Source organism: Coregonus clupeaformis, unplaced genomic scaffold, assembly GCF_020615455.1.
Source record: "Coregonus clupeaformis isolate EN_2021a unplaced genomic scaffold, ASM2061545v1 scaf1506, whole genome shotgun sequence".
Classification (NCBI taxonomy): domain Eukaryota; kingdom Metazoa; phylum Chordata; class Actinopteri; order Salmoniformes; family Salmonidae; genus Coregonus; species Coregonus clupeaformis.
In genome coordinates this window covers 31,866-59,803 of record NW_025534960.1, presented here as the reverse complement: position 1 = coordinate 59,803, position 27,938 = coordinate 31,866, and the positions used below count along the sequence as shown (strand labels likewise).

The 27,938-nt window shown below is 46.9% G+C and overlaps 1 protein-coding gene across 1 annotated transcript in view; it reads right to left on the bottom strand.

The window, feature by feature from the left end:
* Nucleotides 1-448: 448 nt before the first annotated feature.
* Nucleotides 449-27,938, bottom strand: part of LOC121559728 (teashirt homolog 1-like) — a 38,796-nt gene continuing 11,306 nt past the window's right edge. Inside the window, 2 exon segments of the mRNA XM_041872830.2 lie at nucleotides 449-3,055; nucleotides 3,057-5,236. Of these exon segments, the coding sequence (XP_041728764.2) occupies nucleotides 1,754-3,055; nucleotides 3,057-5,236 (3,482 nt within the window). The 3' untranslated portion in view covers nucleotides 449-1,753.

Here is a 27,938-nt window from a genome sequence, read left to right as displayed (position 1 = left end):
AGTCACACGCCTAGCATGGGGCTCACAGCACAATAAACACCCTTACGGCTTATCATCACCATCATCATCATCATTATATGATGATGCTCAGTCATCAGTCCGTGGTATGACACTCGTTTTTTTTTATAGACTTTTATCGTTTTTTTAGACATTTTAATGTGTATCAATGAAGAAAGAAAGCTAATGTTATTTTGTGTGTACTGTACACGTAATATATCATTTTATGTGATATGTTATAATATAATGTTGCACCTTATATAACCTTGTAAACACAGAACGTTGTGCAAGGTGAGTATGTAGTTACAGTATTTCATCTGAGCACCTATAAGTGTGTTATTTATTTTCTTCACCAGAAAATAGTAACCACAGAGAACTATCGAAGGTAGCTCCAGTCTTTTCACTGTGTCTATGTACTTACACGCAAAAAGAACACACAATCACAAATGCATGAATGTTAACAAGAACTGCTTTGAGATTTATTTTACAATTGAGAAAAAAAAAATGAAACAAACTAATCGGTGCTAGAAATATTTTTTTTTACAATATCATTGATAAAACATTGAAATGTATAGTCATTGTGCATCGCTTAATTCTTTTTTCACACCATATCATGCATCAAATTGGATGCAAGTATAATTAAAATCATTTCTGTAAACCAAGCCAAAGAAGCTAAATTCATATTTCATAAAAAATGACATTTTTGTGGATCTACAGTATATATCTATATACACATTTTTTTTGTAATTATTATTATTATTTTTTATATAAAATGATGATATAAAAGTTAAAGAATGCACACACCTTTAAGTACAAAGAATGTTGAGCTGTTGCAAATGGCAAGATATCCCTTATGGAGCTTGACATTTCACTGCGAGTCATTTACATGTAAAGGACAGTTCTTTTTATGGTTGAATTCAAAGCGGCAAAATTTAAAAAGAGGAACTTGTAACAAACCATACAATTGGAAAATTACTATAAGTGATACTTCACATAAAAAAAAAAATTTTGGGGAGCAAACTTGCATACTGTACGGCCATTCATTTTCACTGATTGATATGTAACCGGAAGCAGCATTTCAATTCCTCCGAATGTTTACATGATCTGTTTATTTTTGTAATACACTGACAGATTTCTGAGCAGGCCATTCATTATCAAATATGTTGCAGTGTGACAAGAACCGAGAGAAGAAAATAATTTATCTTTCAAATTAAACAGATTTTGACAAATGCAGAATATCTTAAAACATGTTCTCTTTACAAATAAAATGTTAAACGTCTATAAAGGTGCTACTTCAGTCTTTCAAGGGGTTCTTCCATTCTTTTGGTGTGTACAATGAATTTTCACCTTCTTCATATCAAGTATTATACAGTTTTCTTTTCCCCCTAATTCATTTTCCGGTCACCACTTTAGTCACCATTGAAACAGTAGTAGTTTTTTCTGTCATGAAAATATAAAAGAAAACTTGTGTTTAACCTTGGTTCACTAAAATACATGCACAGATCAGACAAATAGCATATAAATACATTACAAAATAAGTGTTAAAAAAGCTTGGCCAAAAAAATAACAAAAATAAAAAGACATGGTCCAGTCAGGCAGTATCACAACAAAAAATAAGACTGATTTCTGGCGGCTCAGTTCGGCCCAGTGCAGTAACTGTGAACAATGTTATTTTAGTGCAATGAAATTCTGGTCAGTTACACAGCCGTCTTTCTGTCTGTTTATCTGTCTCTTCCCTCAGCTCCAGTCCCCTCTACTACTTCTCCAGCTTCTCAAGAGCAGTGACGAACACCAGGTGATCCTCTGGTGACTTGCCGTGGGTCTTGCTGAGGTGCAGTTTGACCGCGTGCTTGCTGACGAATGTCCGATTGCAAAGCCTGCACTGGTAAACTGAACCAGTGTCGTCGTCTGGCGCGGTCAGGGATGCCAGGGTGCTGCCAAAAGTCATTTTGTCTGTGATCACCTTGGAGGCAGCCTGCTGCTCCCGTAGGTGCTCATTGGACAGCTTGGACAGGTCCTTCAAGCTGAAGCCCAGGTGAGACTCCAGGTGGCCGATGTAGGCGGACGCAGTCCTGAACTGGGAGGCACAGTCACCGCAGAGGAACACAGGCTGGCAGGAGTCCATGTTCTTCAGGAACTTGGTCCCGCCAGTCCGCCGGAGCTGGTACTTGACGTTGGCCAGCCAGTGAGAGATGGTGGTCATTGAGAGGCCCGTGAACTTGCAGATGTGGACCCGCTCTTGGGGGCCGAGGTCCGTCATGGCGTAGCGGCCCTCCGGGGACTCCCGCAGGCTAGAGCAGAACTGAGCCTGGAGGATGAGGAGGTGCTGGGGATTCCAGTTGGACTGCCGCCCTTTCCTCTTCTGGACCGGGGAGAGGTCCTCCAGAGCATCCTCGAACGCACTGCCATCTGCGTCCGACTTCTCTGAGATGGATGACGGGGTGGAGGACTTGGGCGTCAGCCTGCCTGTTAGGTTCTTCACCATGTCTGAGATGTCCATCAAAGCATTCTCTCTCAGAGGAGAAGAAATGTCAGACAGAGACAGGCTGGATGTGATGGGTTTGTTACCATTTATGCTGCTGTTGCTGTTGATGACAGTGCTGCTGCTGCTGTTGCTGTTGTTGTTGCTGTTGCTGTTTTTGGACTTCCTCAGGTCCATAGGCTGGTCGTTGCTTTCGTACTGGTAGTAGCGATTGATGGGCTCGGCTTGCTTGGCCTGAGTCTGGTTGAAGGCCGGTTTCTCCATCATGCTGTTGCTGATCTTGTAGAGCATGGCCAGCGGGTCGCCCGCGGGGCTGACGGGCTTGGAGGCCTTGCCCAGGTGGGTGTTCATGATTGACTGAAGTGCGCTGAGGGGGTTGATGAAAGGCATCTCTGGTGAGTGATCGGTGATGATGCCCATGCTGTTGGTGCCGTTAATGGGTGACTGGCGAGTCTCTGGGCCGTTCTTTGAATGGCTGTGGTGGTTGTCTACCAGGCTCTCTTTGGGCTCCTTCTTGCAAACCAGCTCCGACTCCACATTTCCAGGGCTGCTGTTCCTCACGAGGGGCTTCCCTGACGGTGAGGTCATTGGGCGCTAAGTGGTGGTCCCTCTGCTCTTTCAGTATAGGAGATGGCGACTTGACGGAGGATGGATGCCTGTGGCGGTCCAAGCTGACCATCTTCTCCTCTTTCTCTTTCTTCACAGCAGCAGCAACAGCTTTCCCTGTGACCTTCTCCACCAGCTCTTCCATGGCAGTAACGTTGCTCCTGAGAGAGGGCGGAGATGCAGGGCTCCTGGGGGAGTGGATCACTGAGCCTGAGTCCTGAGTCACCAGGCCGCGGAGCCCGCTGTTGAACACCGGCTGGATCTGCACGCTCTGGACCGAGGAGTGCAGTGCTGCATGCTTCATGTGGCCCTGGAGCTGGTAAGCAGCATGAATGCTGGGGTAGCCACCACCCCACTGAGGTGTGCCCGTCTGGGCCTTGCTGATGGCACTGGACACAGTGTTCTCCAGGGACTTGAGGATGTCCAAACCTCCTTTAGGAGCCTCCTCCAGGTCCTCCTCTGTCAGATACTTATACGACCCAGCGTTCACCTCAGTCTTCTCACCTGGCTCTTCCATCTCCTCTTTGATCTTTTTCTCCCTGGGTTCGCTCGCCTCCATCCTCTCGTTTTCCGGTTCTCTCTTTTCATCAGAGCCGCAGGAGAGTGCAGGGGAGATAAGCTGAGATTTGACACTGGGGACGGGAAGCCTGGTGGTGGTGGGTGGCAGAGGGATGGATTGGATCTTCTCCTCCACCACTGGGTCAAACACTAGCTGCTTGCCCTTTTTTGAGGCGGAGTTAGTGACCTTGAGGAAGTGGCCCGTGACCATCATGTGGGCAGTCAGCTGCTGCAGTGTATCGTGGGAGCTCCCGCACTCCATGCACTTCAGTATCTGGGCCTTGCGAGCCTCGAACTGCCAAGTGTAGCTGGCACCGTTCTGATAGCCGTAGCGGTTGTTGGGTGTGACATAGGGGTTTGTCGTGGACTTGGGGTCTTTCCCAACGTCCACTTGGGGCATGTGGCCACCGCTACCATGGACAGTGTCTGGGGAGCATGGGGATACCAGGGCGTCCTGGAGGGCTCGTTTTTTGGCAGAGGGCATCAGTTTAGTGGCCAGGGCTGGCACCGGTTCTTTGAGAGGCACTTTCTGGTAATGCTTGGTCTTGATCATGTGGACGCTCAGGTCCTGCAGAGACTCAAAGGAGTGGCCGCAGTACATGCACTTGAGCACCTTCTGAGCGTCCTCTTTGCCCTCCATCTCCATCAGGGAGCGCTTGCGGGGCTTGGACCAGCGCTTGCCCCTCTCTTCCTCCCTGTCCTTGTTGTCGTCGCGGTAGTGGCCCGACTCGTTCATGTGGACCGTGAGCCCCACCAGCGTGTCGTAGGCGCCGCTGCAGTCTTTGCAGCGGAACTTGCTGGCGCCGGTGAAGACTGAGCCATAGAGCTTGTTGTTCTGGCGGTAGAGCTGCACCGTGCTGAACAGGCTGGGCTCAGGCAGCAGTTGGTAAGGGGTATGCTGGAGGGTCTTAGCCAAGGCTGCCTGGTGCCAGTCATAGGCCACAGCCCCACCGTTACTAGCACCACCACCACAGCTGCCACCACCGCCACTGCTGGTGCCACTGTTGCTACTGATGGAGGTAGCTGCGGTGCCATTAGAGCTGCCACTGCCACTGCTTGTGTGGTGGTTGGCGGTGGCGGTACTTCTTCTCCCATTGTGGTGGTGGCTGCTAACGTTGCTGTTCTCACTGTGGTTGTTGTTGTGTGTGGTGGTAGTGGTGGGGCTGGTGGCGGTGGGGATGGCGCCAGCAGTAGCCGGCGTGGCTTTCATGATGTCCATGGCAATGCTGGACCAGGAGGCATCTGAGATCAGGTTTGCATAGACAGCTTTCATCTGAGCCAGGCTGTCCCTCAGGGAGAGGCCATTGTTCGGGCCAGAGGGGAGGGGGGCTTCCTCCCTCTCATGGCCATCCCTGGAGGAGGTGCTCTTGAAGTCTGTGAGCCGGTCGCTGGCATCGCTGAGCGGGGAACCGTAACCAGCGTCTGGGTTGGTGCCGTTGCTGAGCGGAGAGGCCCGGTAGCTGGGCGGCTGGCCTCCATCCTCTTCCTCGTTGCAAAGGTACGCAGTGTCCTCCCCATTCAGTGACAGCCCGTCATCCTGCAGGTGTTCCTCATCGACTGCTCCTGCCTTAAACTCGTCCTCTGGTGAGTAAGCTGGAAGAGAGAGAGATAGAGAAAAGGGAAAAAGGAGGTCAGCAAAGTGAAATAAAAGATTTACAATGCACTAACAGGACCACTGACAAAACATTGTGATGAATAATCTGTGGCAGGAAATATGGGCTTTTATCTGTGTGCGTGCGTGCGTCTTTGAGTGTCTAGAAAAAATCTAGTTTCCTAGAGAAAAAAAGACACATAAATCCTGACATTTTCCTTCTTTACTCCCTATTTCATTGTCCATGCCTCCTGTTTCCCTAGGATATCACTAACTGCTTGGCCTTGTTAGCCAGCTGCTTGACTCTCCTCCTCTCCTTCTCCCCCATGGCTTATCTCTACACCCAATCATTTACACACACACAGTGAACTTCATTTTATTTAGTAATTCACATGGTGAGCTTACGCAACCGATCAGGAGGGAGGGAAACAAAACACTCATTCTGGGATGTTGCAGCATCTCCTTCACCCACACTCATGTACCAAAGGCCACTCTCACTGAGTTAATAAATACACTTATATTAAATACCAGACAGTAATAAAAACTAGAACTGTCAAGTCATCTCTACAATGTCAAATAGGGGAGTGACACTCCTCTTGACTGTCTCTGTTATGTTTGACAGCTTATTGAGAGGTGGAAGTGGATATGGGTCATACAATACATGGTGTTCTGTATTATTGTCCTTGACACATACAGTGTGTAAACAACTTATCATAAAAAACACAGCGGATTAAATTAAAGAATGCACAGGATAGACCAAGTGGAGAAAAAATTTAAACATAATGTAACAGGTACGAGAGAGAGAGAGCAAGGGAGAAAGAGTAAGGGAAAGAGTAAGGGAAATATTGTGAGTGTGTCTGCGAGCAAGTAGAACATAGGAGAGACAGGAAGCAGGGGAGAGCTGGCGAGCAAGAGAGCCAGGGAGAGGTGTGGGGAGAGAAAGAGAGAGTAAAAAGAGGTGGAGGGAGGGAGAGAGAGACGAAGCAAGGGAGGGAGACAGAAAAGACGGCCCCCTCAGTTCTCCCTTTATCTCCTTCCTCCATGGTGAGATGTGTGTCCTAGATGCCAGTATCAGTCTCTCCTGATGAAACAGATGTGCTGTCAGCTTCAAACAGCACGCTAACCTGTCATATCATAATCTAAGTGGACATAATACCTGATATATGTACACTGGCACCATTTACTGCTGCCTGAGAGGAGATGGGAGGGAAAAAAGGCGAGCAGCTGCATACGGAAGTGTGTGTGTGTGTGCGCACGTGCGTGTGTGTTTGTGTGTGTGTGCCCGCATTGGTGTATGCCATTCGCATGTTCTCATACATGTTTGTTTTAACACGGTAGCTTTCGACATAAAAGGCCCTAACGTTGTCTATAGGTTTGTATTTTTTGTCTGTAACTGATATGCCATTCTCTCCAAAACGAGCCACAAACTGTATTCTCCTCATTCTCTTGATTCCTGACAGGATTTGGAGGGAAACGAGCGCAGCACAGGAGAACCTGGCTGTGTTTCAATCCCACTGACAGACAGAAGCTGAGACAGTTCCTAAAACTCAGAAAATCCCTAAAACAGCAGATTAGCATTAGCTATATACTGTACAAACTCTAACTGTAAGACGTTTCCCCGTTATTATGCCAGCCTTCCCCTCACCAACGGCCAACCTGTGCTTGAAAAGAAAGAGGACTATGAAATCATACAGTAAAATGGCTATTCAGTCATCACTAGCCTCTGATTGGTTCCAGTGAACCCATGTGAATTACCCTTGTGAATAACTATGTCCACATCATCGGTGCCAAAAACGGCATTTTGGCAGCTCCACAAATCTACGGAATGAAAGGGAGAATGGAACGGAAGAAAAATATCTGTGAGTGAATGACAAAATACAGGCCGAGGCGGGGAGGGGGCAGGGAATGGTGAACGACAAGACGTGAAGGAAACCCTTTTACGATAGCTGTCAATCAATGCTTATCCCCTCATGTTGTCATGGAAACAACAAAGAGAGGGAAATCAAAACCTGCAGACAAAAGAACGGCATAAAACATCTGTAGAATCACAGGTTGGAAAGTGGAAGGCTTCAGAAACCATGAATATGGGATCTTATGATGAAACCCATCTAAAAATTAGGCCTAGGTAGAGAATTACAAAACGATAAAATCTACATACCGTATTTTGACACAGTGATTAAATCGCAAGCAGATGACAACGCCAACAAATGTTAAAAACTAAACATAAATAGAACAGCTTTATCAGTTCAGCCATTCATGAAAGCCGATCAAACACAACTACTCAAAATCTGACTGGTGACCGAATCACGCCTCCTCAATGTGTCCTAGACCTAGACACACATATGAGGAGAGACGGGAGCAAGGGGAGGAGTTTGGCGTGCCGTCCCCGGTGGTTTAGCTTGCCGAGCGGGTGATGGCTGTGAGCGGGGCCATCTGCACGGGCGTAAAGGCGCCTGTCACTTCTGCTGCGGGACGCCTCGCCATCAAGGGGACAGGTGGTGGCGCGGCCAGGATGTGTCCGAGGCCTGTGCTGTCACAAACGGCCGGGATCAAGCCACACCATGTCACCGCAACACACACACTAAACGCCACGCCATTTCTAGGCACCCCCCACACACACACACTAAACATCATCAACACCACGGAAGATCTACATTGTTTTGAAGAAAGTGGTTAGTGGATAGTTCATCTATATTATGCGCAACGAAACTACAGTATCAATAGCACTATCAGTAACATGGCAACTGCATGTCTGTGGACTTGTAACAGGGAAGCTTTAACTGTTACCAAACAAAGTCAACCCTAGTTTCGTCTCACATTAGGGAGTTTCCAGATGTGTGTAGTCTTGTTGGAGGGTGGACAGACAGACAGAGAGACAGACAGACAGAGACACAGGGGTTTAGACAGTGTTATGATTAATGAGTCTAGGATGACTGTGTTCATTTTCACTCTGTGCTGTCTCAAAATAATGTTAAGGCTGGAGGTGACACACACTATTCGGTTTAATTTGATTTGGGGAATGATAACAAATTAAATGTAATCACATGCATATCAGAGTTTTAGCAGAGTAGGCTCAGCGTCATATAATTTCTCCTCAAACTTTGGCATCTCGGTCTGGCCCTTCCATTTTGTGTTTTAGTTGTCTTTGCCGAAATCTGCTAGTTGTTAAATCAATAAAACTCTCTGTCAGGCCGGCGGTGCCTCACCATTTGGCCGCTGTCAAACCCAAACAAAACAGATAAGAAAAGCAGAAAGGCGATGAAACGAGAGAGGGAGCGAGAGGGAGGGAGAGAACGGGGGACGAGACCAGTCAGTTACTCCGCCATCCGACCCCATCTCCCGTCCCCAACACCCCTCCTATTTACTTACACACATTTCACTATTTATCTGATGTGATTTTGGGAAGAGGGGTGCAATCACCGCAGTCATTTGCGCCACTAATGTCCAATCCCGGCCCCCTTCACTCATATGATTTAGGCTGGTGTTGGAGTGGGCTAGTGGGGGTATGGGGAGCTGGGAGGGAGGTGGGGGCCAGGGGCCATTTAGCCCATGCTCTAATGGGAAACTGGCAGTCTTATTCCTTCCCCTACATTCTGTTTGTCACCCCGCTCCTCCATTACAGTCCTCTCAGCCCTGATGGCTTTGGACAGGAGCTGATCAAAAAGCCATCGCTTGACCTGCGCGGCGTGGCAGCCCGACGAGACGACTCGCGCCAGCCAGAGAGAGAGAGGGATGAGATAGAAGAGGAGGAGGGGGGAGGTGGGGGTGATGTGAAGGGGATGAGGAGGAGGGGTGGGGGTGATAGCTCCTCGGACCGGGACGAGGGGGTTGTAAATAAAATGACATTATTATTTATTCTGTCCCGTCATGTAGAAAACCCAATTATGGTAATGTCTGCTGCCGGCCCGCCGTGTCAGAGAGAGGGAGAGCAGACAGAGCATGCTGGGTTGTGGATTCCTCTGGAGCGGCTAACGTGAGAGAGCAGTGGCCTGCCTGCATGTCAGTCTGCTCACCGAGGCCCTCCCCTCCCTCCCCTGACAGTACACTCTTAGAAAAAAAGGGTTCCAAAAGGGTTCTTTGGCAGTCCCCATAGGATAACTCTTTTTGGTTCCAGGTAGAACTATTTTGGGTTCCATGTAGCATCCTCTGGGGAAAGGGTTCTACATGGAACCCAATAGGGTTCTACATGGAACCAAAATGGTTCTTCCTGGAACAAAAAGGTTCTTCAAAGGGTTCTCCTATGGGGACAGCTGAAGAACCCATTTAGGTTCTAGATAGCACCTTTTTTTCTAAGAGTGTAGGCACAAAGGTACACAACAGCAGGCAGGCATCTGGGCCTGGCACCCTCCACTCCCCACCCTACATGACACAGTTAGTTGTATACAGGACCGTATAGAGAAGGCTACATGTAGATGTGTAAGAAATAATGGATATCTACTGTAAGTGTCTGGAGTTTAGCACCACTGGAGGGACCATCTTACCTAAAACTTAAAGGTAAAAAAGTATTTGTAAAATATATGGAAATCAAAAGCTATAGGATAACTATCAATTTCTGCAATACATGATTTGTTTCCCTTGCATCGTCTTCCTAAGTCCTAACATCTAGTCTGGAGATGTGAGTGATATAGGTTCTCCTAAAATAAATCCCCTCCACTGCTACCCCCACCTCTTTCCACCACCTCCTCCTCCTCCTTCCCTCTTCCTCCCCTATCCTCCCTCCCGCGCTTCTCTGTCTCTCTTGTCCTCCTCCACACTGGTCCAACCGCTGACGTCAGCCCCTCCCGAGTGGAAGAATAGAACATATGGCCAAGCACCTACAGAGCCTTAAATAACTGCTGCGCCATTCCAGCTCACCGTACCAATTTATCTCCACTCATTTGAGAAAACTTCCGGCCGGAGCAGAGTGGAGCGGTGGCCACACACACTATTCCTGTAGACAGAGCCGGAGCGTGTGTGTGTGTGTGGACATGTTTAACTATACTTGTGGGGAACAGAAGTCCCCACAAGAACAGTAAACAAACCTACATTTGACCAACTGGGGACATTTTGCCAGTCCCCACATGAAAAAAGTATATTTCTAAGGGATTTAGGGTTGGGTTAGAATTAGTGTTAGGGTTAGGGAAAGGGGATACCTAGTCAGTTGCACAACTGAATGCATTCAACTGAAATATGTCTTCCGCATCTAAGTTGTTAGAATTAGGGTTAGGGGTTAAAGGTTTAGGAGTTAGGGTTAGGTTTAGGATTTTGAGGTTAAGGTTAAGGTTAGGGTTAAGGTTAGGGGTTAGTGAAAATAGGATTTTGAACGGGAATCAATTGTGTGTCCCCACAAGGTTGGTGGGGGGTTGACAGCTGATGTATACACAACTCGCAAGGCATAGTTACAGTTACTGTAATGTGGCCTCATAACCTTTAATATTTTTGTTAGCTTAAGTGTTAGCCAAGGGTGAAGAGTGAGGCGATGAAGTCATGTCAAAATAATTTCTTCCGGATTGTTCTATTCCCTTCTGTGTTTATACAGTAGTACCATATCTTAGTGACTTCACTACAGCACAAAATACAATTATTATTCTTGAGATGAAAATGTGAGATTATGATGGGAAATGCACACACTGGACACTGCAGTGTTGTGCCGTAACAGCTCTTACATGACAAATCTATAGGACATAGAGAAAAAAACTACTACCTGGCAGACAGGTAGCACTGTTCTGTGTATAGGTTTAGACATATTGAAAGAGAGGAAGGGGAGGTGTGAGGTGTACATGTACAGTATGTGTGTGTAGATACAAGAGGTGTGTGTGTGTGTTCTTGGCTTGTTTCTCTGAACTGATCTTTGAGTTGGGTATTAATAGACCTGGCTCTATAAATAAAACAGAAGCACCACACACACACACACACACACACACACACACACAGACATAATTTCTGCACCATGCATTCTTGTACACTAACCCACACACACACCCACATATTTATTTAGCAAGATGTTTGTTGGTTCTCCTGCCTGACTGTAAAGAGGGGGATGTAAAAACGAGGGGATGTTTTGAGAGGAAGAGTTGAGTGAATGCACTTGGCGGAGTACAGCTGGGTTGGAATGTGCCACGGGATCAATAGAGTGAACCAGCACGGATCGATCGCAATTCATCTCACTTTTCTATTTTCATTCTCACCCACACACACTGAGCATGTTACTAGCTTGTTAGGAGAGGGCCAAAACATGTGTGTGTTCACATGCACGTATAGTAAACACACACACACACACATTCAAACACACACACACACACTCAAACACACACACAAACAAACAGTCTGACCTGAGCAGCTGAACTAAAGCGATGCACGCACACAGAGGTTCAATAAAACAATATGGAATGTATTTATTTTTATTGGGCATATCAGCTCATCCCCGTCGTCTCCTCTGCATAACAAGCTCTGTATAATTAAACCATAAATTTCAACGCGTCCGTTTAATTACCAGAGACAATGACGGGAGGCAGGAGAGTAAACAAGTGCCTTTGAAGTGAGGAGTTAAAAACTGCTCCAACACAGATGCTGTTCATTTAGGTGGGATGTTGTTTTATATGTTTTATATGAAAATGTAATGTTCAAAAGAGTGTGTATGTGTGTGTGTGTGTGTGTGTGTGTGTGTGTGTGTGTGTGTGTGTGTGTGTGCCCGTACATGCCTGGTGTGTGTGTGTGTGTGTGTGTGTGTATTACAAGCCAGTGTGTGCATTATGTGTGTGTGTTTCCTGAACAAACACAATGGCTGAGGGTATAATCATTGATTGGAGGCCACCTCCTTGTCCAGGGTGACCGTGACAATGGACGACAGGGGGACAGACATGACAGTGGCTGGGACGGTCGAGTGGACGCGTCAGGTCAATGTCAACACACACTCGCCGCTTCCAGCAGCTTAGCTAATTACACAAGGGCCCTTAAGGCTACTTACAACAGGTTAGCTAATTAACAAACAGTTGATTACAAATTAACAGAGAGGTGTTCTTAATCTTCCACCCCACAACATAATGACAAACACTAAACGCTTGTAATTAGTTCTGGGTAAAGGGAGGGGTGGAGAGGGTAGGGTTGTGTGTGTGTGTGTGTGCTGTTTTGGTAAAGTGACCCCATCTATGTGTCAAACTAATAACAACGTCATAATGTAGTTACCACTTTGTGAAAAGTTCAACGGTCCAGTCACAGTTAACCCAGTCTATGAGGGCTAAGAAACACAACTCACAGGCCCAAACAGCCATAAGGCTCCAAGGCACACCTGCCAACAGTTATAAAATCCTTTCTGTCTCCCTCCACCCTAATTTTCACGGCCCCTAAAACATCCGCGCTTTTGCAAGGCCCCAAGTTCAAATCAAATGTCCATCTGCCGTCATAAATCCCTTTTTTAAATGCCCCCCCCACACACACACACACTCTCACGCACACTGGCACACAAGTCACCTGTGCCTTTTAAGCTGCCGCCCCACATCCCTCCCTACCCCTCAAACACTTCCCTCGAATTCCACCTGCCCCCTTTCAACATCTATACCCCTTCCTCTCTCCTTCCTTCCTTCCCCCTCTCTCTCTCTCTCGCGCGCGCGTGTGCGGTATAACGGCACCTGTGACTTTAAATCTCTGTGTCAGGCCCAGCCCAGGCCTGACAATCGAGCCAGCCCAACTTCACCTGAGCAAGCCCCCTCCCCCTGTCCTCCACCCCCATCCCCTCCACAAGACAACAGTGCAGCCCAGAAAACGGCCCAGCCAGCCACAGCTGTCTCCATCGCCTAGCAACGGCGAGCCTGATAGATGACCCCAACGATGGATAATTACCGTAAATCACAAGAGCTCAGACACTAAGGGGGAGAGCAGGGAGAGAGAGAGAGAGAGAGAGAGAGAGAGAGAGAGAGAGAGAGAGAGACAGAGTAAGAGAGAGAGAAAAATACAGAAGGGAGAGAGCAAAATAGAGGGCGCGAGAGAAAGAGAGAGAGGAAGAGGGACACAAATACAGAGAAAGAGAAAAAGAAAAATAGAGTGCGAGAGAGAGAGAGTTTGAGCAGTGGAGAGAGCGAGAGAGAAAAGGATCAAAAATAAAAGAGGGGTGGAATTGGTGATGCATGCACTAATGCACCTTGATGAGCTCAGATCCCCCCACTCTCCTACCCTTGACTCAAACACACACACACAAAAACACAGGAACACACACGCACAGGCAGGAACACAGAGGCAGCAGCCTTGTCGATGTAATCCGACACCCCATTCCCCGCCTCCCTGCAGAGGCGCTTGTCTGTCAGAGATTCACCTCTATACACAGAGGCGCCAATCAAAGGCCAGACAGAGTAGCCCAAAACATTGAGCAGGCAGGGGAGAGCAGACCGGTCCAAAAGCCAGAGGGGAAGGGGTGCACACAATGGGATTGAGGAGAAATGGTGACAAAAAGTCCAAAATAAGTTTAAACAAACTAAAGGTTTCATGTAGAACTGTCCAAAGCACAGTTTACTCACTAGCAAAGGTTCAGCCTATTTCTACTAGTCTTTCAAACTGTCCCTCCTCTCTCCCTCCTCCTTCACTCCTCCCTCCCTCTCCACTCCTCTCCCTCCCTCTCTCCCTCCTTCACTCCTCCCTCCCTCCCTCTCCACTCCTCTCCTCTCCCTACCTCTCTTCCTCTCTCCCTCCTTCTTCACTCCTCCCTCCCTCTCCACTCCCTCCCTCTCTTCCTCTCTCCCTCTGCCTCCACTCCTCCCTCCCTCTCCTCCCTCCCTCTACTCCCTCCATTTCCTCCCTGTTCCAGATATTTGATCTGGTTCTGCATGTGATAGATTGACAGGTAATGGGGAAGTTGAAGGGGCGTTGGAGACAGGAGCAGGTGTTCAGCACAGTCTTTTTGGCCGGCGTTAAGCTGCCATGTCCTTCACTACATCTACACCACCCGTCCACTTCCTTTCTCTCTCTCTTTCTCTCCCCCCATTGCTCAATCTCTCTCTATCTCTTTCTCGCCCTCCCTCTCTTTCTGTCTCTGTTTGAGAGATGTAATCCATCAACATAGTGACAGGGTTGGACATGTAGGCCTACTGTCGTTCATGGGGAAACATATGTGCAGTGGGGGGAAGAATAACACAATAAGAGCCCACAGTCCCAGCCATAAACCTACTGTGTAACCGTGTCACACTGAGCACTACTGAGCCAAAGACCTTATTACTGAGTAACTCGCTCTAACCTCTACTCCACACCTACCGCTGCGCGTTGGACTGACCCAACAATTTCATGTCATGTGTACATCACAAACTGCAATTATTACAAGAGGAAGTGAAGACTGAAGAGGAGTGTGATGAGTAGGAGAGAGAGAGAGAGAGAGAGAGAGAGAGAGAGAGAGAGAGAGAGAGAGAGAGAGAGAGAGAGAGAGAGAGAGAGAGAGAGAGAGAGAGAGAGAGAGAGAGAGAGAGAGAGAGAAAGAGAGGAGGGGGGATGCAGGCCATAAATCAAAAGTCTGGTGACGGTAAATAACTGCGGCGAGGCTGTAACTACCTGCCATCATGTGACCCCAGGAGAGCGTTCAGCGCGAGGGAAACAGGGGTCTCGCTGATAAATCCCCTCCAACTTTTACTACATAACATTAAAGGACATGTCACCATCGCAAATCACTCTGCTCTGCATTGGAGATGGGAGTAGGGAGTTCAAAACAGGCTCTATTTGCACGTTGGAGCTCAAACATTCCAGAGGAGTGGATATTGGATAAGAAAATCCCTCTCTGACTGGGGTGTATTAACTTGAAAGTACAAACACTTAAAGACATTGGCGAGTAGCAAATATTTTTTAAACCTCCTGCTTTGGGCTGGATCTCTCAATGTGTAGTTCATACACTACATGCATAATCTATGAGCAGAATTACAGTCTTACCTCAATTAGCCACGAAATCCCTAGTTTGAAAGTGACTGTTTACTGGATGTTGTACATGGCCATTTCCCCTTCATTTTCCCCCATGTGGACCAGCCCCCTAGCAATTTCAGTTCCAGCCAATGAGCTTCAGCCCCTCGCCCTTTGGGTGACAGCTAGCAAGATGCACACACAGCAGAGCGAGAGAGAGAGCAATGACGTGGTGCACATATCTGCACATAGTAGACCATTTTCGGGGAACACTTTTGGCTCGTGAGCACTACTTTCAGAACTACTGGCTTATAAGTATACAAAAGCACCTGAGAAACTCTTTAAACCAGAGATTATAATCATTAGGTAAATATGGTGGACCTCAATTTAATCGCTCAACTTGGTGGTGTTGTTCGGTTTTTAAAGAAAGGGGAGGATACAGGTAATAGAGCAATCGTACCGTTTGAATCCCACTGTAACTGCATTGTAATATTCAAATTCAGCACCTGGGTCTTGTTCATAAAGCATCAAATGGAAGCAAACGGACTGAAACAGGGAGGGACTACCTTGACTTTTCAATAAGAAACGCTCATTTTCACTTTCTGTTGCAAAACAATGTCTGTTGAGTGCTCTAATGAACATGACCCTGCTAATGCAAATTCAGCACCTGCTCTATCTCTTCCAGTTCTACCTTATCCAAGTATGTGTCCCAAATGGCACTATATTCCCTACATAGTACACTACTTTATAGGGAATAGGGTGCCATTTTGGACAGAAACCATTGCAAACTGACTTCACCTGAACTGACTCACAGGAAAACTTGATAACAACATCAGTCTGTATTTATTTCCTTATTGCCCATCATATAAGATTTACACAAGTTAACAATATCACCAACAGAAAGATACAGAGGTTCAAACTGGTCACTCCTTGGCAGTTATCTAGAAACAAACAGTCAATCACACACAATCACTTTGAAACACACATGATTTCTGTCATTTAATAACTCTCTCTTTCACTCACACACACACACACACACCACACACACTTTTCAAGCAGTGTGCCAGGCATCTGCTGTCACACGACCTGTCTCAGTGAACTAAGCAGAGACAGACACTGTCAACTTAGAGTGCCTCAAATGCCCACATATGAACAGGCGAGGAAGGAATCAAGGCTGTCTCTCCCTACCTGCATAATTTGAGCTAATCCGCTATAGGAGATAGTCAAGTTTACGGCATATCTGGCTAATAGCGTCAGTCACCGGCAGCTTTTAATCTCATATTTAGACCCGTTTCCATCACGCGCTGACGACAAAAGCAGCAGCACAAAGTGTGATTACCTTGCCTATTTTTACATTTCTGCATGACATGACTTCTGATAATGGCGAGGACGGGGAGGATTTGAAACAGGAGAAAGAAGAAACTTAGATTCCCTTCTTAGTGAAGGAAAGAAGGTAAGTTATAACAGGCGACTGGCTATAGGAGAGGAGTGAAAAAATTATGTTTAAAATGTGAGCTATACACTGAGTGGACAAACCATTAGGAACACCTTTCTAATATTGAGTTGAACCCCCTTTTGCCCTCAGAACAGCCTCAATTCGTTGGGGCATGGACTCTACAAGGTGCCGGAAGTCTTCCACAGAGATGCTGGCCAATGTTGACTCCAATGCTTCCCACAGTTGTGTCAAGTTGGCTGGATGTCCTTCGGGTGGTGGACCATTCTTAATACAAACGGGAAACTGTTGAGCGTGAAAAACCCATCAGCGTTGTAGTTCTTGATACACCGGTGCGCCTGGCACCTACTACCATACCCTGTTCAAAGGCACTTAAATATTTTGTTGTGCCCATTCACCCTCTGTATGGCACACATACACAATCCATGTCTCAACTGTCTCAAGGCTTAAAAATCCTTCTTTAACTGTCTCCCCTTCATCTACACTGATTGAAGTGGATTTAAAAAGTGACATCAATAAGGGATCATAGCTTTCACCTGGATTCACCTGGTCAGTCTTTGTCATGGAAAGAGCAGGTGTTCCCAATGTTTTGTACACAAAAAGTGGAGGTTAACACAGACACACTAACACACACACAAACTCACATGTACAAGAGCAAACAAACACACACATACACATGCACACGCACACACTTCCTTTTCAGTGCCAAGGTTTACACCCTGTGCTGTTTGTCCTGCACTGTTGGCCACATGACCACATGCATTTGAATGTCGGTTGTAGTGCATCCCTCCTCTTTTTCCAGAGAGAAGACAAAGAACCATAAAAGACAACACACACAATGAAGGCTTTTACCCGAAAGGGGCTTAGAGGGGGGTAAGCCGGGGTGCAACTCTGGCAGGGTAGGTACTTTCACGGCACAAGGCAGTAAACCATGAGAAAACCAACCTATGCATAACAACAAAAAAATACCTCCCAAAAACATTTGTGAATGGGGTAAAGTGAACTCTGTAAAAAGAGTTGAGGTGCTTGATTTAGTCGATGAGTCTCTTTCTCTCTGTCTCCCCCACAGAGAGTGGTTTTGGTTTGGCTCTTCCATAGAGGAGTGACCTGGGAGAGAGGAAACAGACAAAGGAAAAGGGGGAGACAGCACAAGGATCCTAATGAAGCCATAAATCAAACGTCCGATGAGAAAAGACTCCGAAGGAGGATCACATCGCCAGGGATCAATGGAGACACATCTAAAGGAGGAGACAACAACAGCCTGCGCATGCGAACACGCACGTGCACACACACACACACAGCTAGATAGACACAAGCAAGAGCATGCAAGTACACACAGGCTGAAATACAGCCTCATAAACACACACACATACACACACACACACTCTCTCAACAAGGCGCAGAGCAACTGAGACACATGCTTGTCTCTAATCTATTAAAACTTCCTTGCACATTGTCCCCCCTACTACACAGGAGGGCTCCAAGTTACACCTCAATCCCTCTCGTCTAAATAATATTGGCCGTGATAAATGGCACCATAACTCTGATATCCACAATCAATCTCTGCTTTAAAGACACATCCATCTTCAGTAATGCTGATGGGGGGGATCCAGGGGAGCGCGAGGGGTGGGGAGGGAGGGGGGAGCCAAGGGAGACGTGACTGTTTTCCTGACCTCCTGGCGGGGGACTAGGGTGGGGGACTGGGGGCCCGGTGGAGGCGGGCCACTGAGTGATGTCTGTCAGCTCACATCTGGCTGGGAAAATAAATTAGGCTTATGAAGACAAATGAAAAGGGCTGTTCCTGCCGCCACCGCCGAGACACGGGGAGAGAGAGAGAGCGGGAGAGAGAGAGGAGACAAAGAGGCAGAGAGAGAGAGAGAAGAGAGGGACACTGAATAAAAAAGAGAGTGAGGGGGAGAGAAGCAAAGCAGCCATTAACGTAGTCACGCTGCAAAGACGCAGAGCTCACTTAGTCAAAACCTTGTCCTTCTCTCTTCTCTCTCTCTTAGTCTTTGAGTTGCTCGCCAGGAACATTCTAGACAGCAATATGGCCACAGTATGAGGAAAGACCAAAGACAAGACACTGTCTCCTTCCTTTCTACCTCAGTGGTTGTGCAGTGTACACATTCTGAGGATGCATTGGGGGGGGGGAGTGAACTAGGGCTGGGAATTGCCAGGGACCTCACGATAGGATATTATCATGATACTTAAGTGCCGATATGATATGTATTGCGATTCTCACAATTCTATATGTATTGCGATTTCGATAATTTGATTTTATTGCAATTGGATGTTCCGAACATATTGCTCACATATGTCTGCTGCAGAGGGACAAGAGAGAACCATGAGAAAGTTTTGATCAGTCATGGAAATAAAAGATGGAGAACAAGCTATGAAGGAAAAATACTGCCGTTTTGGTGCAAGTACAGCCAACTAGTACAAAAATAATATTGCGATATTGTAAAAATCGATACGATAAGATATATTGTCAAAAATAATATCCCGATAATGACTGTATCGATTTTTTCACCCATCACTAGAGTGAACTATCTCTGACCTGTCGGAGGGGTCGTCACTCAGCCACACCACAGTGAATATTCCCCCCTTAATGATGTAGCATGTCTTTTAACGGACGGACAAAAGTAAAGGAAAATAAACGGTCAAGGCTCACCTCAAAGAATCTCTCTCTCTCTCTCTCTCTCTCTCTCTCTCTCTCTCTCTCTCTCTCTCTCTCTCTCTCTCTCTCTCTCTCTCTCTCTCTCTCTCTCTCTCTCTCTCTCTCTCTCTCTCTCTCTCTCTCTCTCTCTCTCTCTCTCTCTCTCTCTCTCTCTCTCTCTCTCTCTCTCTCTCTCTCTCTCTCTCTCTCTCTCTCTCCCTCCCTCCCTCCCTCCCTCCCTCCCCTCCCTCCCTCCCTCGGTCTGAACATAATTATTAAACAGAGATTTCCACACAGCCTTTTAGCTCCTCTCCTCTCCTCGTTCCTCCTCCAGCACCAGATAGTATTATACACCTACCACCCAGCCACTGCTGCTGCTCCAGTCAAAATCTATTTCACTTTCTTACCCAAAAATGAAAAGGTACACAAGTTACATTTACTCGAAGTCATAATGTGCGTGACTGAGGTTTTTATCAAGCTTTTACCAATGTGTTCAGAGCAAACACTTCAAATGAATCATAAACTAGGCTTTCAGGGTTTACAGATTAGAAAATGGCACTATCAAAGCTCTGAAAATTACACCAAATGAGTGAGAACTTGTAAGATGTGGAATAGTCGCCGGTTTAAAGGCATTTACGGCTGTTTACGCGATCTCCAAGAGTTTGCCACATAATTGGCCTAGCATATGCTTCCTGTCGCCATACACTTCTATAGCATCACTCACAAGAGAGGGTTGTGACTCAACAAGGCCAGATGTAGTACTAGCACTATTGTAAACACTATCTGCTATAGCTTAAGTTGCACTAACAAAGCATCAGAGAGAACCAAAGTCACGCGGTGATATAGTGCAGCGTTTTGACAAGGCCCTCCCACACACCCTAATCTGTCTCTACGATAGAGGATATAACAGAGAGAGACAGAGAGAGACAGTAAGAGACAGAGAGAGAGACAGAGAGAGAGAGAGAGAGAGAGACAGAGACAGAGACAGAGACAGAGACAGAGACAGAGAGATACAGAAATGAGAGAGAGAGAGCAGAGACAGAGAGACAGAGAGAGATACAGATGCAGAGAGAGAGAGAGAGATACAGAAATAACAGAGAGAGAGAGAGATACAGAAATAACAGAGAGAGAGATAGAGAGAGAGCGAGAGAGAGACCAAGAGAGAGAGAGAGAAAGAGAGAGCAGACACCTAAGCCCTGTCTGGTACTCCGTGTCCCTGCTTCCCTGCCACACCCAGGTGAGATCATTTATTGATTCTAGAGGCGTCTGGTGATGGTGTTCTAACCCTGTTGGGGTGGCCAGTGGGGGTAGAGGGGGGTAGGGGTGAGGTGTTTGGTAGTGCTGCTAACCCCAAGGACCTCACTAGGGGCTAACATCCTGGGTAGGAGATAATCACTCTGTCAAACAACTCCGGCAACAGCAGGTAATGAGTGACGCACACAAACACACACACACAGACGTAAACACACACACACAAACATACACACTGACATCAACACACACACACGGGACGCACACAAACACGGACGTAAACACATACCAAAACAAGATACTGGGAGACAATGTTGTAGACCATAACAAGAGACAAAAAACATGAAAGTAACATAAGTAGTTACTACAATGAATAATGTTTGAGGAAGGGGGGCAGGCAGGGGCAAACCATGCTTAGCACCAGTAGCAGTACTTTAAACCTTGAACAACAACAGCAACAGAAACAGCAAAAACAACAACAGCAACCACCCCCGGAGGAGTTACAGTGTGCGTGTGTGCGAGTAGTGCAGCGTTGGTGTTGGGAAGACAGAAAACATTACAGGGGCCTTTTTTTGGCACCAGGCGAAGCGAGGAGAGCGAAGGGGTGAGGAGAGAGAGAGAGAACGGCGGGGGCGGAGTGGAGATGTAGAGAGGGGGGTTGAGCGTTGGAATGAACTCTCTCAGGCTTTGTGGTGCACGTTTCCCAAGGCCCCGGCCTGGCCCCTTTGATAAATGACACATGTCATTCTGTCAGCCCGTGACACTGCAGCTGGGAGGCCCTGTGATGTATGGCTCTGCTGAAAAAGGAAATCAACTTTTTTCCCTCCTCTCTCTCTCTTTCTCCCTCCTCTCTCTCTCGGCCTGGGCTGAGTGCATGTCCTTTTTATATGAGGATTTAGGTTTTCTTTAGCCCATTAAGCCTCCTCCTTTCCTTCCCCTCCTTCCCCCCTGCTCTTCTCCCTTCTCTCTTTCCCTGACACAGGCATGCTCAGAGTCAGCTAGGTTGTGGCCTGGTTTGGTTCTCACTCACACAATGACACAGCTTTTAATGATGTACAAATCTAGTAACTCGAGGAAGGGCACTGCAACGTCTGAGGTGAATCGAAGATTTTTGAGAGTGAGGAAGCAAACAAAGTATGAACATATTGGGGCCTTAGAACATTCTGATTATTCAGGATGACTGTGTCTCCCTACTGGGTCATCCGTCATGCATCTGTCTACAAAAAGGACAACGTTGTAATAAACATGATCCCACAGAAAGAATATACACTACATATGCAATAACTAATAGCTCTGTATGTCTGTTTGACAATCAGACTCAAAAATAGTTTGGGGCAAAAAATTATGAGATGACATTTCGCAGAGAAAGCGAGCACAGCCAATAAAGAGCTCCCTGAGACATGGCCGACCCTCGCTTCCTGTTAGATTAGCCTATCACAGCACCCCACTGACCCTTCGACTGCGTACGCCGCCCACAGAGCAGCATGTGAGGCAACTCTCTCTCTCTCTCTCTCTTAATTCCTCCTTCCCTACCTCCCTCTCTATCTCTCTCTCTAATGGCTGACCGGTTATCAGTTCTCTGGAGATTTGACAGCCAACAAACCCCTGAGTGTGAATCAGCGGTGACAGAGAACATGTTCGAGTGTCGCCTCTCAATCTTCATGTGATCAAAAGCCAGTCCAGAAAATCAAAGAGGCCTTCAACAAAGTGGGTGGGAATAAACTGAAAATACTGACTGATTCAGGATCAGTAGCTCAGTACATTTCATCAAACCATGTGATTGACTGAAAAAAGACAGCCAGAGACTGCAAGGGGATCACTTGATATCATTCCTGAATTATGAGGTAGAGTGAGAAGCGACTGATGAGAGATCAGTTAGTGTCATTCAGAAATGTCAGGAATGAGGAATAGGAGAGGTCCAGATACAGGCACCAACACAGATTCCACACATTATTGGTCCACTGAACCAATACAACATTAAAAGAGTTCACAATGTGTTGCTATGGGGACCAGATACTTTGACTGAGGGAGAGAGGGAGAGAGAGAAGAGATAGTTAAAGCACAGAGAGAGAGAGAGAGAGAGAGAGAGCACAGAGCTAGAGAGAGCAAACAAAAACAAGAGTTGTCTAGTGAGAGGGCCTGGGCGGCCATCTGGGGGTCGTGACCCACGGATGACCCCGTCAGATGTGCACTCTGGCTGGGCGCTAGCAGGGAGAGGGGCGGGAAAACAAGGCATCATTAGGGCTGAGTGATGAGCCCCTCGCCATGTTTGACCTCCTCCTTCAGCAACTACAGGGCTGCAACGCTCCACCACAGGACCGACACTGCATTTATAAATGCCAGAGGGCCTTCACACACACACACATGCGTGTGCACGTACAGAGAGAGAGACACACAGACACACACATAGAGGGAGATAGAGAGATCAAAGAGTGCCTAAGCACACACAAACACACACACAATTCCTGAGCAGCACACTACTGAGACTGACCCCACACACCCGTAGCAGCCCTGCTAACAGCATAGCATGCCTGTGTGACCCCGCTGCATATTGCCTGGCTTTCATGAGGCACCACCACTGACCGACCCAAAAAAACACTGTTGCCTTTAGCTAGCAGAACGTCATTCATACGCCTGGTGTGTTGCGCTTACAAACACACTGAGGCCATTGTTAACGTTTAGTTTTTGTTTAGTTTTTTTGCGGGGGGTGGATTTTTCACTTTTAATCACAGAAGAGAAGTGGTGAAAAAATTCAACAAAAAGGCCAGTGTATGGAAGTTGCACAGTTCATAGTGCGTATATAAGCGACTGTACAGGGGCAGGTCGCTAAACGACACAGCCCACAGTGCTGGACTCCATGGTTGATCATATGAGGCTAAACAAAACCTTAAATTCACATCATTGTCCCAGCGATGCTGAAAGTCCTAGGCATAGAAATATAATGATTTGAGTCAAAGTGCCTTAGTTTGAGGGGCTTCATCCCATCTAGTAATTCTATTTCTGTGGTTCCCGGTATCTCTGCCCCCTGAGCCTCCGCACTCTGTGTGTTTGCCTCAATTAATCATCCCAGTGGTTATACCGTGGTAATAATAAAACAATCTCCATGATCACACACACAAACAACATTTCAAATTGCTATCATCCATCTCACCTACCCATTTAAGAGCAGGGTGTTGTACATTAAACCCCCCCCCCGCGCCAGGGCTGGGCCATTGGAAAAGACTATGGTAAAAAATGTTACGCGGCCGCCAAACGAGTAAAGGCGCCGGGCGAGGGGATCAATGCATGGCGGACCGCCGCGACGGGAGCTGCTATGTAAAACACTGCCTTAAGTCAGCCGCATCCGGTTTAATATTTAATCCCTCCATCCATCTCAGCGCGAAGCACTGCTTCCCTTTAGCTTTAGCTCCGCCGTTTACTTTTGATTACACACAAACGTTTGGGGGGAGAAAGCGATAAGAGAGAGCACATCCGATTTGCATGGGGATGGAATTTGGAATACGATGGAATAAAACGCAAGTTTATAATAGCTTGGAGCAGTCAGGGGCCAGTGTGAGAAATTGAGGGAGAGATAGAAAGAGGGAGAGGGGAGATGGAAAAAGAGCGAGAGAGAGAGAGAGAGAGAGAGAGAGAGAGAGAGAGAGAGAGAGAGAGCGAGAGAGAGAGAGAGAGAGAGAAGAAAGGGAAGGCCTGAGGATGAAAAGGTGAAGCACAGAGGCTATAAAAAGCTAGCATTTCACTTGGAGGGATGCCTTATTTAAAACAACGAGATATGCAAATACAACAGAATGGAAAAATAACACTGATAGTGTCTTTCTTTCCCAGTTATTTTTTGTGGCCTAGGGACGAATTTCCAAAGAAATAACTCCCACGTGAGCATGTAAATCTCCATAACTGCCCTTGTCTCAGCTCTCTTCGACTACTTCTCTTCTGTCACAGATTGTCTATTCCATGATGGCTGTTTATAAATGGTTTTAGAATATTCACTATTCTACATCCCATATTAGGTGTTTAACAGGTTTGATAATACTATGTAATATGTATACGATACATACTCCCTCTCTCAACAACCGTGTATGAGATCGTGTTGTGATAAAATATATTATCTTTGGAAAAACAATAATTCTGAATGTAGTAGACGTGGTACAATACAAAATGACATTCACACACCTAGTCATACTGTTCAGCTACCACTTTTATCTGTGTTCTCCTCAGGCACACTCACACACACACACACATCCAGCTAAACTATCCTAATGACAAACACACTTCTCAGCACCCACTACTACAAGCTACAAGAGCTGAGCATAGTCAGCGAAGAGGGCATTTTACCAGTCATGCCAATGACATCATTTTCTACAACTCCCAGCAACGCCCTCTTTCCCAGTAGTTCCCTGCTCGGGAGGACGATGTTCTTCAGTAATGATGAGGTGGAAGCAGCATGGGCCTCAGAATGACTTCCTCCCTCCCTGTCTTTCAAACATCCAACTACACCCACACTCAACTAAACTCCTGCCAACAGTTGGGAAAAAATCTGTTTCTTTTACATTCTCTTTTCTTTCTATTTCCACACACGTGCCAACCATAGTGTAATGGATTGGGACGAGCAGTGGTGTGTGTGTTAAAGCAACACTTAGGGAGGAAATAAGCCTTCAGGACTGCCAATGACAAGTGTTCATTTTCTCACTCATTGAACAGAGCTAGCCACTTTACAATGTGTGCGACTGTGAGATTAGCCTGTCCTGAAATAGAGAGAGGGGTAAAGTGGGAGAGGGGGTCAATGAAATAGAGATGGTGAGGAGGTTTGGTCTCTCTGTCAGGGGGAAGGTTTGCCAGTCTGACTTTGGTCCCACAGGTACTCTACACACGATAGAGGCAACCCTGCCCGACACACACCCCTCAACACACACCTCTCCAGTTACCTCAGAGAGGCCTGGTGAAGAGGAGGATCATGGGAAGTCCTTATCTCTGGCTTACAACACCCATCGGGCACCACAGCCCTCCATGGACCGAAAGGGCGCCATAATTACTAATACAGCACTTTATCGATTGGCGAGCTAGCCGGCGCCACTCGTTTTTGGGGGGGCTACGGCTAGGGGGGCTAACCAAAGTGACAAGGGTAAAGCGTTATTTCTTTCACACGCCGACAGCTGGGCGAGAGAGGAGGGGTCGCCCTGGCCCACTCCACCCGGCAGTAATTCTTAATTGACACCTGTCAGGATAATGGCGGCAGTCACAGCTGCTGCAGGAGAATTTGTCCATCGTCCCGTTCATCTGTCAGCTTTAATACCCGTCCCGTGGAACTGCCCCCCTCCAGCTCTGTTGCTGCCTGCCTAGCTAGTAGCTACCCCCTGTCCTCCTTTCCTCTCATCCTCACCCCCTTTTCTTTTGCCACCGATCTACATCCTGCTTTGTTTGAAAAAATGTTTTTGTTGTTTTAAATAGGCTATCTTAAGAGCGGGTTACGGAGAGCTTTCCTAATCTCTGCAATGTTGGGAAAAGAGAGGAAGATACAATGAGAGAGATAGGTATTTGCGCTAGTTAGAGAGGAGGGAGTGTGAGGGATGCATTTGGAAAGAGGGAGGGGGCAAGAGAAATAGGGGGAGAGAGATAAGATGTATGTGAGAGAGACAGAAAGAGAGAGGGAGAGGAGGAGGATGAGCGCGAGGGGTCCCTGGGTAGGGCTCGGCTCCTCTGTAGTAGGCCCATCTCGTTTGTCTGTTTGTTTGTTGGCATCAAAGCGCTTGCCTCTCGTTCTCCGTGCTTATCCCCTGCTAACTGATGTAATGAGTGGGTAAGCTACATGTTTTTCTGCGCCGAGGAATTCAAATACTTATTAGACAAAATATTCTGTAATTGCTCATCTTTTATTGATGAAAGAAACATGTTCAATTTGGTACAGACTTCCCAAAGCACTGCAAGCCTCTCGAGGAGGCACACTACCACTGATCAAGAGAACAAATTTACTCGCTGGAAATAGAAGAATTTACGTAACAAAATGTTGGAAATCAGAAAAATATTTGTATGTTATTGGAATTCTCTCAAATTATTTACATTTGACATTTTAGTCATTTAGCAGACGCTCTTATCCAGAGCGACTTACAGTTAGTGAGTGCATCCATTTTTCATACTGGCCCCCCGTGGGAAACGAACCCACAACCCTGGCGTTGCAAGCGCCATGCTCTACCAACTGAGCTCCAGGGGATTATGAACCAAATAAAGCGGCAACAATTTTACTATAATTTGCCGTTGAACCACGTAGACGCTCTGCAACTACTCAACGGAAAACAATAAGCCTACTCAGCATTACATACTAACTCAAATCAAATCAAATCAAATCTCTAACTACGGAATTACATACTGTAACGAAACGTGACTTTAACAACAAAGAAACACAAATGAATGTCACTATTTATTAGTACAGTTACTGTGCTGCATTTACTCTTGTTATGAATACAATTACAATTCCATACACATAACATGACTAAAATACTTTCATGTAAAAACTATAATAACGGTGACAAAGCAAACAGAGAGGACTGAGCTAGTGAATCCAATCCCAGAGGGTTGCCTTCTTTATGTTTGACTTTGTTTTCTTTTCTGTCCCACAACCCCACTCCGAGAGACATTTTGCTCCCGAGCAACAAAGCACATCTGGCTGCTTTAATGATATGATTTCCCATCATACTAAGCCACCCCCATTATGACCTCCCACCGTGCCACAGTGTGTGTGTGTGTCTACAGTGCAGAGAGGGCGACACTCTTCTGATGGTAGCCTCATGCCCTGAGGGCAGCTTAGCGAAAGAAAGAGAAAGAAAGAGAAAGACAAGATGAGCTTAAACATGATATTGTCACGAACAGAAGAGGACCCAAGAGCGCAAGTTCAAATTCAGAGTTCTTTATTCAAGGTTACAGGCGGGAAGAGGAGTCCCAGGGGTGTCAGGGGTCTTTCAGGGTCCTCCTGTGGGTACCTGTGCTCCGGGGGTCACCAAATGTCCGGGGGTGTCCAGTCCAAGTGCTTAGTGTGTGTGTTCCCCAGTGATGGAGCGGCGTATCGGGCTGAGGGTGGTGAAACGTCTGGGCACGCTCATCTGGTCGTCGGAGACCTGGGGGAACACACACACACAACAGCAATATGAATGGCAGGCAGAAGTACAGATCAGGGCTGGGCAAATATCGTGGTGAGAGACAGAAGGCAGAAACGAGTTACCGGAGGGGCTGAAGATCGGAGAGTAGTCGAGGTCCAGAAGGCAGGTTGGGATAGACGGGGCAGTAGAACAAGGAGGCAGTCAAGAAAGGATCGGTATCACAAACAGGAGTCAGAGCGCAGACAGGCAGGTTACTGGTCCGGGTTTGAAGACGATCTGACAGGGCTTGGCTGAAAACCAGGGCTTGATATACTGGGAGAGGTAGTGGGGAAATGCAGTTCAGCTGGCAGAGTAATTAGAACAGAGTGAGGCAAGGTGAGGATGGTGAGTGGGAAATGCAGTGCAGC